At 59.0% G+C, this 13,730-nt stretch overlaps 2 protein-coding genes across 2 annotated transcripts; one reads left to right on the forward strand and one right to left on the reverse strand.

Annotated features, from left to right (window-relative positions):
* The first annotated feature begins 592 nt into the window (after positions 1-592).
* Positions 593-7,629, forward strand: LOC141960447 (low-density lipoprotein receptor-related protein 2-like). Its single transcript, XM_074905945.1, has 18 exons — positions 593-611; positions 1,049-1,264; positions 1,456-1,694; positions 1,778-1,907; positions 2,204-2,382; positions 2,499-2,685; positions 3,026-3,244; positions 3,473-3,656; positions 3,945-4,146; positions 4,217-4,381; positions 4,656-4,856; positions 4,948-5,491; positions 5,638-5,766; positions 5,935-6,042; positions 6,131-6,367; positions 6,499-6,886; positions 7,109-7,244; positions 7,542-7,629. Exons 1-18 carry the CDS (start codon positions 593-595, stop codon positions 7,596-7,598), a joined length of 3,540 nt encoding a protein of 1,179 aa, XP_074762046.1. The 3' UTR covers positions 7,599-7,629.
* Positions 7,630-8,720: 1,091 nt separating this feature from the next.
* CLDN23 (claudin 23) lies at positions 8,721-9,422 on the reverse strand. Its single transcript, XM_074904023.1, has one exon. The coding sequence runs from the start codon at positions 9,420-9,422 to the stop codon at positions 8,721-8,723; it is 702 nt and encodes a 233-aa protein (XP_074760124.1).
* Between the last annotated feature and the right edge of the window lie 4,308 nt (positions 9,423-13,730).

The raw sequence follows: 13,730 nt of genomic DNA on the forward strand, positions 1-13,730 counted from the left end.
CTTGGAGGTGCTTGGAGTGTGGGGAGGGCACAGCCCCAAATCCAGGCTGCTCCTCCTCTGCTTGTGCCTCTGCCAGTGCCACCAAGCAAGGGGTCTGCCCTGCCACCCCCTCCACCTGTGACCACCACTGCAAGGCCAGCCACAAGCACCACTGCTGCTCGGCCCACCACCTCCACCACGAGAGCTACGCCAAGCAAGACTACCACTGCGCTCACCACTACCCCTGTACCAACCAGCAAGGCTACCCCAACTCCAACCACCACCAGCCAGTCCATGTCAACCAAGACCACCCCTGTGCCGACCACTGCCCGGACCACACTAGCCAAGACCACCACTGTGCGGCCAGCCACCACCAGCACCACCACTCGGTCCTTGCCAACCAAGACCACTGCCGTGAGGCCAACTACTACCACCCATCGCTCAACCAGCCCTGCACGGGTAGCGCCACCTACCTCACACCCCCCGTCCAGCTCTGCACACCCCTTGACCCCAGTCCCCCGTCTGTCCTGTCCTCGCACCCATGTGCCCTGCCGTGACGGCACCGAGTGCGTGGCCCAGGAGTACATGTGTGATGGTGAGAAGGACTGTGCAGATGGCTCTGATGAGGACGGGTGTGCCCAACTCTGTGACACCCCAGGTAGGAGCCATGCTTTAGTCCCCTGTGCAGCTGGGTTGCCCTGCACCAGGGCTTGTGGCCAGTTCCTGGTGGGGTTGGTGGGATGGGGTCCTGGGGAGGTCTGAGTGTGTCCTGAGCTCTGATGCTTGTGTTGTGGCATACTGGTTTCTTCTGAGCTTGGCATTGGGCTGGAGGTGCTGTCAGAATGGGACAGGGCTGGCCCCACTAATCATGGGGACACCTACATGTGGCTGAGCTGATACTGCCTCAGTCATCTTGTTCAGGACCTAAGCTGCCAGAGATGCAGTGACTAGGAGGAACCAAGCCCTGTTGCTGTAGTGTGGGGCCATTTTAGGTCACTGGGGGACTAGCAGAGGGTCTGGGCACCCTGGTTGCCTACTGCAGGGTTAGCAAGGCCCCTTGTCTCCCCAGGGGCCTTCCATTGTGCGAGCGGAGCCGTGTGTGTTGGGGCTGGGGAGCGCTGTGATGGGGTGCCGCAGTGCCCCGACGCCTCAGATGAGACGGACTGTTGGAGCCCCACACAGGAGTGCGCCCTGCGCTGTGACACTGCCACCCGCTGCATCCCAGAGAGCTGGCTGTGTGACAGCCACGCTGATTGCCTGGACCACACTGATGAACAGGGCTGTGGTGAGACCCTGGGGCTGGGTGGGATGGGGGCTTCTTGGGGTTGCCAGCCCCACAAGTGGATCCAGGAGCAGGCACTGCCCAGGGTAACCTGCCGAGCAGCCAGAGAGGCTGTACCCTGTTCAATGCCATGCCTGCGCTGGTGGGATGGGGATGGGGACAGTGCCTCCGCTCAGCCCTGGCCCTGCCCACAGTGCCGAAGGAGTGTGGCCCAGCCGAGTTTCCCTGCCGGAGCGGGCAGTGCGTGGCCCTGGCCCTGCGCTGCGATGGCGACCACGACTGCCGGGATGGCTCGGATGAGGAGGGCTGCACCGTGCCCCGGCCACTGCAGTGCCGCACAGGAGAGGTGGCGTGTTCCCTCAGCAGAGAGTGTGTGCCAGAGGCCTGGCGCTGTGATGGCACCACTGACTGTGGGGACGGCACAGACGAGCAGGTGGGTGGGGTGGTGGGGAGACAGCCTGTTCCCCGCTTGCTCCTGGGAGGGTTGGTGACTCTGTTCAATCTCTGCTCTTGCAGGGCTGTCCCTGGGAGGAAGGGCTGTGTGGGGACCAGCAGTGGGGCTGCTCTCATGACCACAAGTGCATCCCTGAAATCTGGCGCTGTGACGGAGAGCGTGACTGCACGGATGGCAGCGACGAGGATGGCTGTGAGCAACACCCTGCTTTTACCTCCTCTGTGTCTTAACCAGGGGTGCTTGGTGGGTGCCCAGCACAAAGGGAAGTAGGGACATGTCTGTGCTGAGGCTCCAGGCCCTGGGTAGCTGTTGTCCCTGAAAGGGCTGGTGGCCTTGGGATAAGGATAGCCTGAAGCCAGGCTACAGGCACAGCTCTGGATGTGGTTGTAGTGAGCCCTGGGCACCCTATGGGAGCAGCTGAATCTGACCCAGCTGAGCAAAACGAGCTGGTGGACAAGGTTCAGGGCAGCCTTTCCCTGTCCCTGTAGGCCCACCCACTCCCTGCCAGAGTCACGAGTACCCATGTGGGCTGGGGGCCTGCCTGAATGCATCCCTGGTGTGCGACGGCCGGCAGGACTGCGTGGATGGCTCGGACGAGGGGGGGAACTGCTCTGTGCCATGCCAGTGGTCCTGCACTCATCTCTGCTACCCCTCACCCCAGGGCCCTGTGAGTGCCAGCAGCCCTGGTCCAGGGACTTACTCTACTGTGTTGCCCTGGTCCAGCTGCAGGAGGGAGCCCCATGTATCCTCAAGGAGGGACGCTGACAGCCCCTTTCCCCACAGCGGTGCTGGTGTGACCCAGGCTATCAACTGGCTGAGGACGGTCTGTCCTGCACAGACATAAATGAGTGCATGGAGTGGGGTGAGGGAGCCTGCAGCCAGACGTGCCTCAATGCCCCGGGGTCCTACAGCTGTGGCTGTTTCCCCGGCTACCTGTTGGAGCCTGACAGACATGTCTGCAAACTCACTGGTAAGCCCTGAGATGTCCAAGCAGTGCTGACGGTCCCAGGCACTCTAGGGTACACCAGGAGCTTGTGGGTTCCTGCCCCCCTGTGCCTGCTGCCCATGGGGAGCCTTGTAGTCCCATGAATGGCTTCGTCCCCACTGCCACGTGGCCTCCCAGGCCCTGCTCAGCTGTGAGCTGCTGCTTGCCAGCCCACGGCCAGTCAGAAAATCCATCTGCAGTAGCTGGGGAGCATGTTGTGCAGGAGGGCTGAGTGCCTGGAAGTGCTGGGTTCCTTGCCTGCGTGTGCTGGGGCTGTGGGGCCACCAGCACTGAGCAGGGTCTGGGTGGCTCTGTGTTGCCCCAGGACCAGAGCCTGTGTTGCTGGTGGCTGTGCAGTCAGAAGTGTTGTCCTATGGCCTGCGGAGTGGGCATGAGGAGGTGCTGCTGGCCACTGACAAGGATCGCGTTGTCTTCTCGCTCGACTATGACCTGGTGGAGAGAAAAGTCTTCTGGATGGACCTGGCCACAGAGAGCATCCGCTGGCAAAACTTCAGCTCGGGCAAGAAAGGCACACTGGTGAAAGGTGGGATGTGACAACATGGGGTTAGCAGGGCTGGCCTCTCCATGGCTGTGCAACCTCCAGGTTGCAGTGGGGTGCCAGGCTGTGTCCCCTTATGTGGAGAAGTTCTGGTGGGAGCAGGGTTGGGAAGAGCTGGAGATCCTGGGCTAGAGGGGACCTGGGCTGGGAGCATTGTGCCAGAGGGCCATGCAGCTGTCACTCCACAGGTGCTGACTCTTGGGTGCATTGCAGGTGTGAGATCAGACTGTATAGCAGTGGACTGGCTTGGAAGGAACCTGTACTGGACAGATGGGGCAGCAGGGCAGGTGCTGGCCACTCGCCTGGGAGCTGCCTGGCGAGGGATACCAGAGTACACTGTGGTGATGGATGGAGACCTGGACCGGCCCCACTCACTGGTGCTCCAGCCTTTGGCAGGGTAAGGCTGGGACAAGCGGACATGAAGACCTCCTTGCCATCCCTGCCCTGTCCCATTTTCCTCCACGGAGGCAGGTGATAGGCTGGGGAAGAGTTGGGATGGCCTCACCCGGGTGCTGCTGGGGCTGTGTGACTGGTGAAGAAGGAGCTCAGGACCTGCCCCTGCCCTGGGTGGAGCTCTTGGTGCATCCCTAGTGGGATGGGAAGCTTTGTGCTGCTTCTCTGGACTGCGCTGGTACTGGGATGATGCTGTGGCAGGTCCGTGGGCCAGCACCTCTCTTCCCACCAGGCTGATGTACTGGTCAGAGGTGGGGAACCACCCACGGCTGATGGAGGCCACCATGGATGGGAGTCGGCGGCACGTGCTGCTGGCCCAGGGGCTGGGCTGGCTCACAGCACTGGCCCTCGACCTCCCCACTTGGAGGATCTTTTGGCTGGATGAGAAGCTGGGGAGCGTTGGTTCTGCACGTCTGGATGGCACCAGTGTGAAGGTGTGTGGTAGGGCTCTGGTGATGGGGCCCTGACGGGGGCCGGGGTGGGCGCTCATGGCCTCTCTGCCAGGTCCTGCAGCTGGGCTGGGTCCAGAGCCCCTTTGCGGCAGCTGTGTGTGAGGGGCAGCTCTACTGGTCGGAGAGGAAGGCATGGTCCGTGCAGCAGGTGGACAAGGCCAATGGCAAGAACAGGACCGTGCTGCTCAAGAGACATGGGCAGCCCCATGGCCTCCAGGTACCTACCCCGGGGGAGCCCCAAACCCTGTTGTGCCAGCTCTGCTGGGGCTCCCACCCTGCGTCGCCCTGAGTGTGGAGCCACTGGGACCTGTGTCCCCATCCTTGGGTAGCAGTCCCTGTGGTCAAGTGTTTCTGGTCCTCTTGGAGCATCTCTGCCTCACCAGCCTGCCCCAGATGGGTCTTGTCCAGGCCTCGGCAGCGTGATGTGGTCATGCTCAGCTCTGCTGCTGGGTGCTGGTGGAGCTGTGAGGCTGAGCCTGCCCTTCCCGCAGGTGATGCACCCAGCCCTGCGCCCCGTGGCCTTGAACCCGTGTGTGTCGCGTGGCTGCTCCCACTTGTGCCTGCTGAGCTCCCGGCATGCTGGGCAGTGCCGGTGCCCCACCGGGCTGACGCTGGCTGCTGATGAGACCACCTGCCTGCCCCTCCGTGACTCAGCCTTTGCCCTCCTGGTGTCACCAGCAGCTGTTGCGCAGGTACTGTCCTCCGGAGCTGGCCCTGGGGCTGCTTTCCTCCCTGCTGTCCGAGGTGCAGGGTCTCTGTCCTAGTGCTGCCTCCTTCCTCCAGGTCTACCTGAAGGACCTGCCGGCAACTGCTGGATCCCAAGGCCTTCCCCCACACCGGGCCTTGCCCTTGGCCAAGGTGGGCCGCCTGACAGCCATCGACTACGCAGTGAAAGACAAGAGCCTGTACTTTGCAGAGGTGGGGGGCGACTCCATCGGGCTCCTGCGCCTGAAGGACTGGGGACGGCTGTCCTGGAAGCAGGCAGTGGCTGTGGAGGGCACGGTGACATCCCTGGCCTTGGACTGGCTGAGCGGGAACCTATACTGGATCGGGGGGCAGCCGCCCAACATCCACGTGGCTGCTCCGGGGGGGCGGTGGGTTCTGGCACTGCTCAGTGAGGGGCTGAGGGGTGCTGCCTGCCTGGCACTGTGCCCTCCTGCCTCCACTATGTGCTTTGTCACAGCAACTAGCAGCCACGGGCCCAGCAGCACGGTGGAGTGCGCAGCCATGGATGGCACTGGCCGCAGAGTAGTCTGGAGGAGAGCCCAGGCTCCCACTGGCCTCACCTTCGGGGGTGCTGGCACCCGGTTGTACTGGGCAGACCGTGGTGAGTGTGGGCTGAGCTGGGCCACCGCTGGGGATAGTGCTGGTACAGGCGCTCGGTCCGCAGGACACAGCCTGACATGGCCCCGAGGGGCAGCCCGGAGCCATCTGTGCCCCCACATCTGATGTCTCTGCACCTGTGCCCCGCAGAGAGAGGCACCATCAGCAGCATCGAGTTGGATGGATCCCACTTCCGGGTGGTGCGGGAAGGGCTGCACGGCCTCTCGCTTTTCACCATCGGAGAAGGCTTTCTTCTCTGGAGCACGACATCAACTAATGGTGAGCCTGCTGGCTGTGCTTGTCTAGCTCCTCCTACTGCACCAAGACACAGGGGTTTCTGCCCCTCCCTGGGGGGTGCAGGCTGCCCCTCCCTGGGGCGAAGGGCAGGCTGGGGGACCCCACCTCCCATCCTGGAGGTGGAGCTGTGCTGACCCTATGTGTCTCCAGGCTCCAGCAAGATCTGGCACAGCCGGCTGGAGCGGGCCGAGAGCTGGTGGTTCCCAATGGAGCAGGAGTTGGTAGCCATGAGGATTTACAGCCAGTTCTCACAGGAAGGTGGGTCTGCGGCTGCCCCAGCCTAGGGCATCTGTGGGGCTGAGCTGTAACCCCGTGGTGGCCATGCTGATCCGTGCTGTTTTGGCAGGCACCAACGGCTGTGCAAAGAACAATGGGGGCTGTGCCCAGCTCTGCCTGCCCAACCCTGCAGGGCGGCTGTGCCGCTGTTCCCCCGGCTACCAGCTGGTGCGTGGCGTGGCATGCACCATGACACTGCCCTGCGTGGCCCCGCTCCAGGCCTGCCCTGACCTCCAGAGCTGCATCTCTGGAGAGCAGGTCTGCGATGGGCGCCCTGACTGCATTGATGGTTCCGATGAATCTGACTGTGAGTGCCTGCCCACAGCTGGGCTGTGCGGGAGTTCTGGCTGGGCACAGGGAGGTCCTGCCCACTGTCCCCCAGTTTGGGAAGAGTGGGGTCTCACCTGGGTCTCTGATGATCTATGTCCATCCCTCTAGGCCCCTCCGTGGAGTTGGGGACACTGGTCCCCATGGTGGCACCATCAGGAATGTCCCATATGGAAGAACAGAAACCAGCCTTACCTACAGTGGCAGCCCCTGGCCCCCGGGAACATGAAGAGCCCTTCCTGGCATCCCCCAGCACCGAGGAAGTGGTGGGGGCCGTGCCGTGCAGCAGCGAGACATGTAACCTGCGTGGGGACTGTGCCATTGAGGCTGGGCGAGTGACATGCCACTGTGCCCTGGGCTATCGTGGCAACTACTGCGAGGAGGCAGAGGTGCAGCCCGTTGCAGGACCTATTGCCCTGGGGGTGGCTGTGCTCCTGCTACTCGCTGCTGCTGCTGTGGGGGCCCTGGCCTACATGCGGAGGCGGGACAGGCGGAGGAGGTGAGCTCTGGGACTGGGCTGGGCCAGGTACAACTGGGGATGGAGAGGGACAGGGTCTCCCTGCCCAGAGACACCATGGTATCCTGGGGCACTCCTGGGCTATGTGGAAAGCTCTAGTTGCCCTGGCAGGCTATTACTGGGGGTTGTAGCAGGACCGTGGGATCTGCCCCATCCCTAGAGGATGGCCAAGTCATCCTCAGTGTATTTTTTTCCCCTCATCAGGACCTCAAGCACTGCCTCCACCCGGGTGCTGACCTTGTACCATCGTGAAAGTGACCCTGAGGAAGAAGATGATGAGGAGGAAGAGCTTCCCCCCAAGAATGATACCTTTGTGAATGAAGCTTATGATGGGAAAGAGGTAAGCAGCAACTAGAGCAGGCCCTGGTAGGGACCTCCCTGGGGTGCCCCAAGGCCCCCCTGATATGCAGATCCCTCCCCAGGCCCAGCACTGGCATGCTGCCCACTCTTGAGGCAAGCTCTGCCCTCCTGCTGAGGGGGGAGAGGTGCAAGACCTGGCGGTGCCTGGAGTCTGGCTGGTACAGGGGCTGTCCCACTCTGTCAGTGGCTGGATCCCCTGTGCCAGCCAAGGTGTGGGTTGGGCCCAGGCAGGCTGGCTCAGGCTCATCCCTGATAGACCCATCTGTGATCTCTGCAGGAGCTGCCAGACTCGCTGAGGAAAGGACCATCTCGCCCTGACACTGTACTTTCATAAAGGAATGTTGTGCAGCATCTCTGGTGCCACTGTGGTTTGTGTGTGGGCCGGAGAAGGGAGGTTGGTTTGTTCTTCCTGGATCTCTAAGCTTTAGGGAACTTACAGCCCAGAGCAAAACCCTTTTTTTTCACACGTTCTCCGAGCCACCTGCATCTGATTCCCCACTTCAGGGTGCATCCTGTACCATCCCTTAACCACACTTAGGGCAGCTTGATCCACTGTCCCTCTGCAGCAAGGCTTAGCTTGATGACCGGGGTGCTTCAGGCTCACCTAGGGTAGAAGTCTGGCCGAATAGTTTGCTCGGCTTTTGCCCTGTTATGCAGGTTGTCATGCAGGGTTTTATAGTTGGGTTCTGACCTTCTGAGTGTCCTTTACAAACCAGTGAGACCAGTTTTACTGCCTCCCACCAAGCTAATACTGAAAGGGGAAATATATGTGCCTTTTTTCCCTTGTGATATTTTTTTTCCCCTGAAGTGGCTGTGCTCAAGGAAGGATAGACCTCTTCCAGAGCCAATTTTGACCAAGGGGGGAAGGTCCTTGAAGAAGGTGCTATAAAAGCTACCTGTCCCCTTCTACAGACCTTTCCTCCCTGCTTCAGGCAAAGCATGGGGGGGAGCTGGGTTAGCTGTGCTTACTGGCTCTCAGCCCAGCCTGCCTGGCAGAAAGCCCATAACCATCCCACAGAACAGACCCGTTCCTCTTTGTTTATTTTGCTCTTTGCACAGCCCTGAGTTGAGCAGAGACATGCAGGAGGTGCTTCCCTCCCCTATTCCCAGCCCTGAAGGCTACATAGTGGTAACCTGTACCTTGCTCTCCGGGGAGCACCAGAGCTGCCTTTGACCAAGTTGCTGTATGGTGCAGGAGGATGAGCTAAAAGCTGCGTGGAAAGACTGGAGAGAGGGCTGGTCCTCAACCCAGCATGGCTTTGGCACAGTGGTGGGAACTGGAGCATGGCAAGCTTTTGAGGAGCTTGCAGAGATTCAAGCCAGGTCCTTGGTCTTGTTTCCAGCCTGCTCTGAGGTGCCCTAAGAGAAGTGCATGGCTTGGAGGGGCAGGAGTCAGTGCTGTTCTCGGTGCCAGGCAGGCAGGCTGGCTGGTGCCCACTGCTGTCCCTGTGCTGGGCTACAAGTCGGAGTCACAAGGCAGGGTGCTCCTCCAGTGCCGTCCATCTTGCTCGTCCTCCAACACATCCCAGGGATTGCGGTAAGCTGCTATGGTGGAGCACGGCCCAGCCTCCAGCACGGGGCTGGGGGGCACTCTGGGGGCTCTGCGTTCCTTGCAGCAGTGGTGGAAGCTGAGGGCAAGGGCCAGCCCTCCCAAGATCTCCAGGCAGCTTCCCAGGTAGCTCAGCACCAGGCTATAGCCTACAACCAGCGTACTGCCAGCCGGTGCAGGCAGTGCCCAAAGCTCTTGGGTATACCAGGAGGCAGGCACAAGGCTCAGCAGCCCTGAGAGGAGCAGCATGATCCCCGCCACGCCAGCCAGCAAGTGCCGTGGCTCCTTTTGCCAGCAGCGCACCCCCAGTGCAGCCACCACCAAGCCCAGGAGGGTGAGCACCAGTGAGGTGGGCATCATCCCTTGGGCCACCCGCACAGGCACCTGCTCAAAGTAGCCCAGCTCATCAGCCTGCCCACAGTGGCGGTCATGGCTGCTCTGCCGCTCTCTGCACATGTCCCAGATGCCCTGCTCCAAGATGAGGTCAATGGGCTGGTCGGGTATGAGGCTCACCTGCCTCCAGTTGGGTGCCAGTGTGCCCGTGAGCGTCAGCAGAAGCCCGCAGGGGCACAGCACCAGCCCCACGATCATCGCCGCCGGTGTCCGCATGCTGGGGAGGTGGGTGAAGTGGGCTGCAGCGTGCTCCTCCGTGCCTGCGTCAGAGAGGTCTGGGGGGGTCTCCAAAGGAGCAGGGGCTCACTGGTGCTGCCTGGCAGAAGAGCTGGCACTGGTGGCCCAGGGCTGCTTGGTACAAGCAGGGCTACCCCGCAGTAGGGCAGGAGACCCAGGCTCACTGGTACAGCAGGCAGCCTGCAGAGCCGGTGTGAGCCCCTGTCCTGGCTGTGCCCAGGGCCGTGGGGAGGTGCCAGCGGCAGGAGGAAGTGCAGGCATGGGAGGAGCCCGGTGCAGGCAGGGCTGGCTGGCACCCAGCCCCAAGGGCTGCAGGGGCAGCAGCAGTCCAGGGCACAGGAGCCCATCACCCAAGCTCCAGCCCCTGCTCCCCTCTGCAGGTAGCAGGGCTGGGGTCCCAGGGGCAGCGAGCCATCCTGCGGCTGCAGGTGGCACTGGGATATCTCAGCATCACCCTGGGGCTTGGCAGCAGTCGGTCCCTACTCCTTCCTGCTGGGGAAGTGCAGGACCCTGTTGTGGCTCACTTAATTAAACTAGCTGTGAACTTATTTTATCATCAACTGAATTTATGAAAATCATTAACTAAGATGAAGCACTAGCAGCTCTCACAGTTAGTAAGGACCCTGTAGTCCTCCCCAGGCCCAGGAGACCTTCCCAAACTCTGGTCTTCATCTTCTTACTCTTCATCCCAGCAAGCATCTCCCTGTCCTTCAAGGATGGCTCCTGAGCTTGGCCCTGCTCTTCCCTTCCCAGGCTGTGCTCAGAGGCCACCCGCAGGCATAGCAGGCTGGCTCTCAGCAGGAAAATGTCCCTGGGATGTCCACTGAGACAAGCAGGGGAAGGCAACACATTTGAGAACCCCTGTGTGGGGTTTTGAGCCCCCAAAAGCACTGGATTTGGGCCTCTCCAAATTTCCTGAATTTCTGCCAGTCACACTGAGTCCAAAAGAGGGCAGCATCCTCTGTGGATTAATTTAGCATGAGCAACCCTAGCTCATTGGGAGGGCTGGCTGTATGTGTGCCCCACAACATCTCTGCACTGCCGCTTTGGTGGCCTTGGCCACCTGGAAACCTGGATGGGTCTGTATTAGTGCTCCCCGGCTCCCTTGCCCACTCCTCCATCCTACAGCTATTTCCTGAGTGCTTCCAAAGCCCTTCTGCTCTGCAGGTGCCAGATCATTTTTGAGATGGATTGCAGAGCTGTTGATGACTGGGTCTCAGCCCAGCTGGAAGGCAGGGCTGGGCTGGACTCAGCCAGAGGCTCATGTGCCCTGTCGCATCTGCAGAGCAGCAATGGTGACAGCCAGCAGTGCGTAGCTCTGGACCAGGGACACCTGGCTTTGTCATACAGAGAGAGTAGTTTGCTAAAATTTGGGACTCCTCCACTGAGAAACTGCCATTTCTCTTTCTGTCCCATTAAGTTTTCAACTTTTACCCCCCTCTAGCCATGGAGTCCGTGCCAAGCTACCCATTGCTGTCTCTGGAGCTGTGGGTCTGGCTAACACACCAAATGCTGCCTGTCTGATGTGTTGCTCAAGGCTGGCTTCTGCCATGGGACCCCCACCCCTAATGGGAGTAGGTGCTGAAAGAGCTGGAAATCTTCCAGTCTTGACTCTTGCAAGAGGCTATATTTTCACTTCTACTTGGACACGAGATGTAGGTTGGCTATGAGAAGACATAGTCCTCCTTGGAGAGAGGAAGGTAGAGGAAAAGGGCTGGTAGCGAGCTGGGTGGCATGATGAGCCTGGGTGCCATAGATGAGGGCCTGTCAGTGCCATTTGGCTCCTCCCAATCTCAGGTGATTTTTACTAATGTGACAAAACACAGCTTAGTTACTATGCTGGCAGGTAAAGCAGTGGTTGTCTGTGGACCAGCCAGGCCGAGTTGTAGCTGTGAGCAGGTGGGAGCAAGCCCCTAGGCCTGTGTGGCTGGTGAGGGCTTTGCTCCCCATCTCAGACATGCAGGTAGGGTGTGCATCAGCCCTGCAGGAAAGGGAGAAATTCTGCATCTTGCCAGATTTGCCCACGTTTTTCCCAGACAGGCCAAGAAACCTAGAGGCCTGCTTCTCAGGATGCAAGGGGTGCCACAAGTACGCCCAATCTGGACTTTGCAGTTCCTGCCCTAGGGTGCATTTCCCTGTGGCACTTTCCTCCTCTCATCTGCTCCCTCAGCCAAGCTCTGCCCCTCTTGCCCTCACTCCCACAGACTTGGGTTTGAGAGGTGGCCACTGCTTGGATCTGCAGCAGCAAATAGAAGCTGGGTACTGGGAACATTGCAATTAAGCACCAGGGTCAGGTTTAGCAACCTAGGCCTTTCCTATTTATTAATAATGCCCAGGAGGATGCATCTGCCCTTTGGGCTGGTGCCCACGCTCCTGATTGTGGGGCAACGATAAGCAGATTAGGTGTTGTGGCCCTGATGCTGGATGACCTGTCCAGAGTAGGCTCAAGGAAGGAAACAGGATTAACAGAGCTGTTTCCCAATGCCACAAAGTTATAGATTGTTCATTTCTTCCCTTTTACTTTCTAATGAGGTGGTACGAAAAGCAATTTAAAGCAGGGCCTGGCCCTTTCCAAGCTCCGGGGAAGCATTTAAAGCCATCTGGTTTCAGAGATAAAATGGTCTGCCTGAAACTGCCTTCCTTCCCACATTTCCCTAGCTGCTGGGTGGGGAGAGCTACCTTACTTGGTGTTTCCTACTTCTCCAAGGCTGTGACTTAGTGTTTCCTACCTTGGCAAAGTCATCTCTTTAAGAACGTGATGGAAACTTGATCCAGGCCTGGCCAAGTTGGCATGCTTTTTTTTTTTTTTTTTTAACCCCCCTTTGTAAATTGGAGCAGCAGCAGAAGTTGAGCTAACTGGAACTGGAAAAGATCCAGGGCAGGATGGTCAGAGCTTGAGATTGATTCCAAGGAAAAAAAAATTTAAATATCTGTGATGGTCTATTGAGTGTCAGGTTGCTACTTCCTCAGATACCCTGCATCACTGAAGGCTGGGAATGCATTCAGGGCAATATTGCTGTGATCAGCCTGTTCTCTGACTCCCTAGATGTCTGCTTCCAGCCACTGGTGGTGACGGGACCCAAACTGGACAAGTGTTAGTGTCTCTTAGGTGACAGTGGCTCAGCATAGGATCAGTGTGGATAGGACTAGTGGCTTTTGGGTTACACCATTATCACACCAACTGAGCAGAGTTTGGTTAACAGCTGGGCCCTGCCTGATGCCAGATATGGCCACAGCTGAGAAACACGCGCACACACACCTCAGTCTCCAAAGCTTTCTCTGTGATACTTAGTCTGATCCAGACTCCCAGGTCCAGCTGAGCTTTCAAAAAGTGGCTTCTGAGAGATCTTCCCTGCATGAAGGCACATCTGCCCCTATGCTGTCTGCTGAGCTTATGGCACTGAAATGGGGTGGAACACGTATTTGCGAGGGGGTTACTCTGACTCCTTTCCCCTGTGGGACTTGTCCTCAGCGGCATCCTGTTTGTTGTGTGAGGAAGAGCCAGGGCCAGGGCTGTTTAGAAGGACACTGCAGCTGGTAATTCCTGTTTACATCCCGCTGACCCTGGAGCTTCACCTGTGTCACATACGGTAAGATTCCACCCCATACCAGCACACTGCCTGCATGTCACACAAGTTTTATCGTACTCAGCTTCTTCTCAGGTTCAGAGTGGCCTGGGCCCATGCTGGACACCGAGCCATGTGGCACTCAGGTCTGCAGACATGGCAAATGGCAGTGCATGGGCTGTGCCTGCCTGGACTGCCCTAGGTCTGGCAGTTGCCCAGCAGGCCCAACACATGACCCTGGCTGTGTAGCCTTCACCCTCTCTCTCACTTTAAGAGAATTTGCCTTGCAGACCCTGGAAGCCCCTTGTGTCCTGCCTGCTGTAGGGAATGGGGACTGTCTGGGAACAGCACCTGGGGCCATTTGAGGGCTTACAATTTCCTCTAGTCTAGCCCCTTGGACAAGTACACTAGCCACATGTGCTTCTCTCTCAGTTAAAACCCTGAATGTCTTCAGGCTGGAAGCAAAGCAGGATGGCTTCAACAGTCCATGTTGGGTTTTTTAGCATTAGACCTGTTTGTCTAAGCCTCTTCTCAGTCTCCATCCTGCAGGAGAGTCTCATTAGGCAGGTGTCTGGGTTCAAGGACTTGGTTCTGACCATTCCATTTTGCTGTTTTTCCTTTTAGAATTTGGAGTGGGGGAATTTCTAAGCATAAAAAAATGAGACATCCCCATCGACAGCTCCTCACTTGCAAGCCACAGCCCAGGCAGCATGTGAGTGCA

Source organism: Athene noctua, chromosome 4 (assembly GCF_965140245.1).
Source record: "Athene noctua chromosome 4, bAthNoc1.hap1.1, whole genome shotgun sequence".
Classification (NCBI taxonomy): domain Eukaryota; kingdom Metazoa; phylum Chordata; class Aves; order Strigiformes; family Strigidae; genus Athene; species Athene noctua.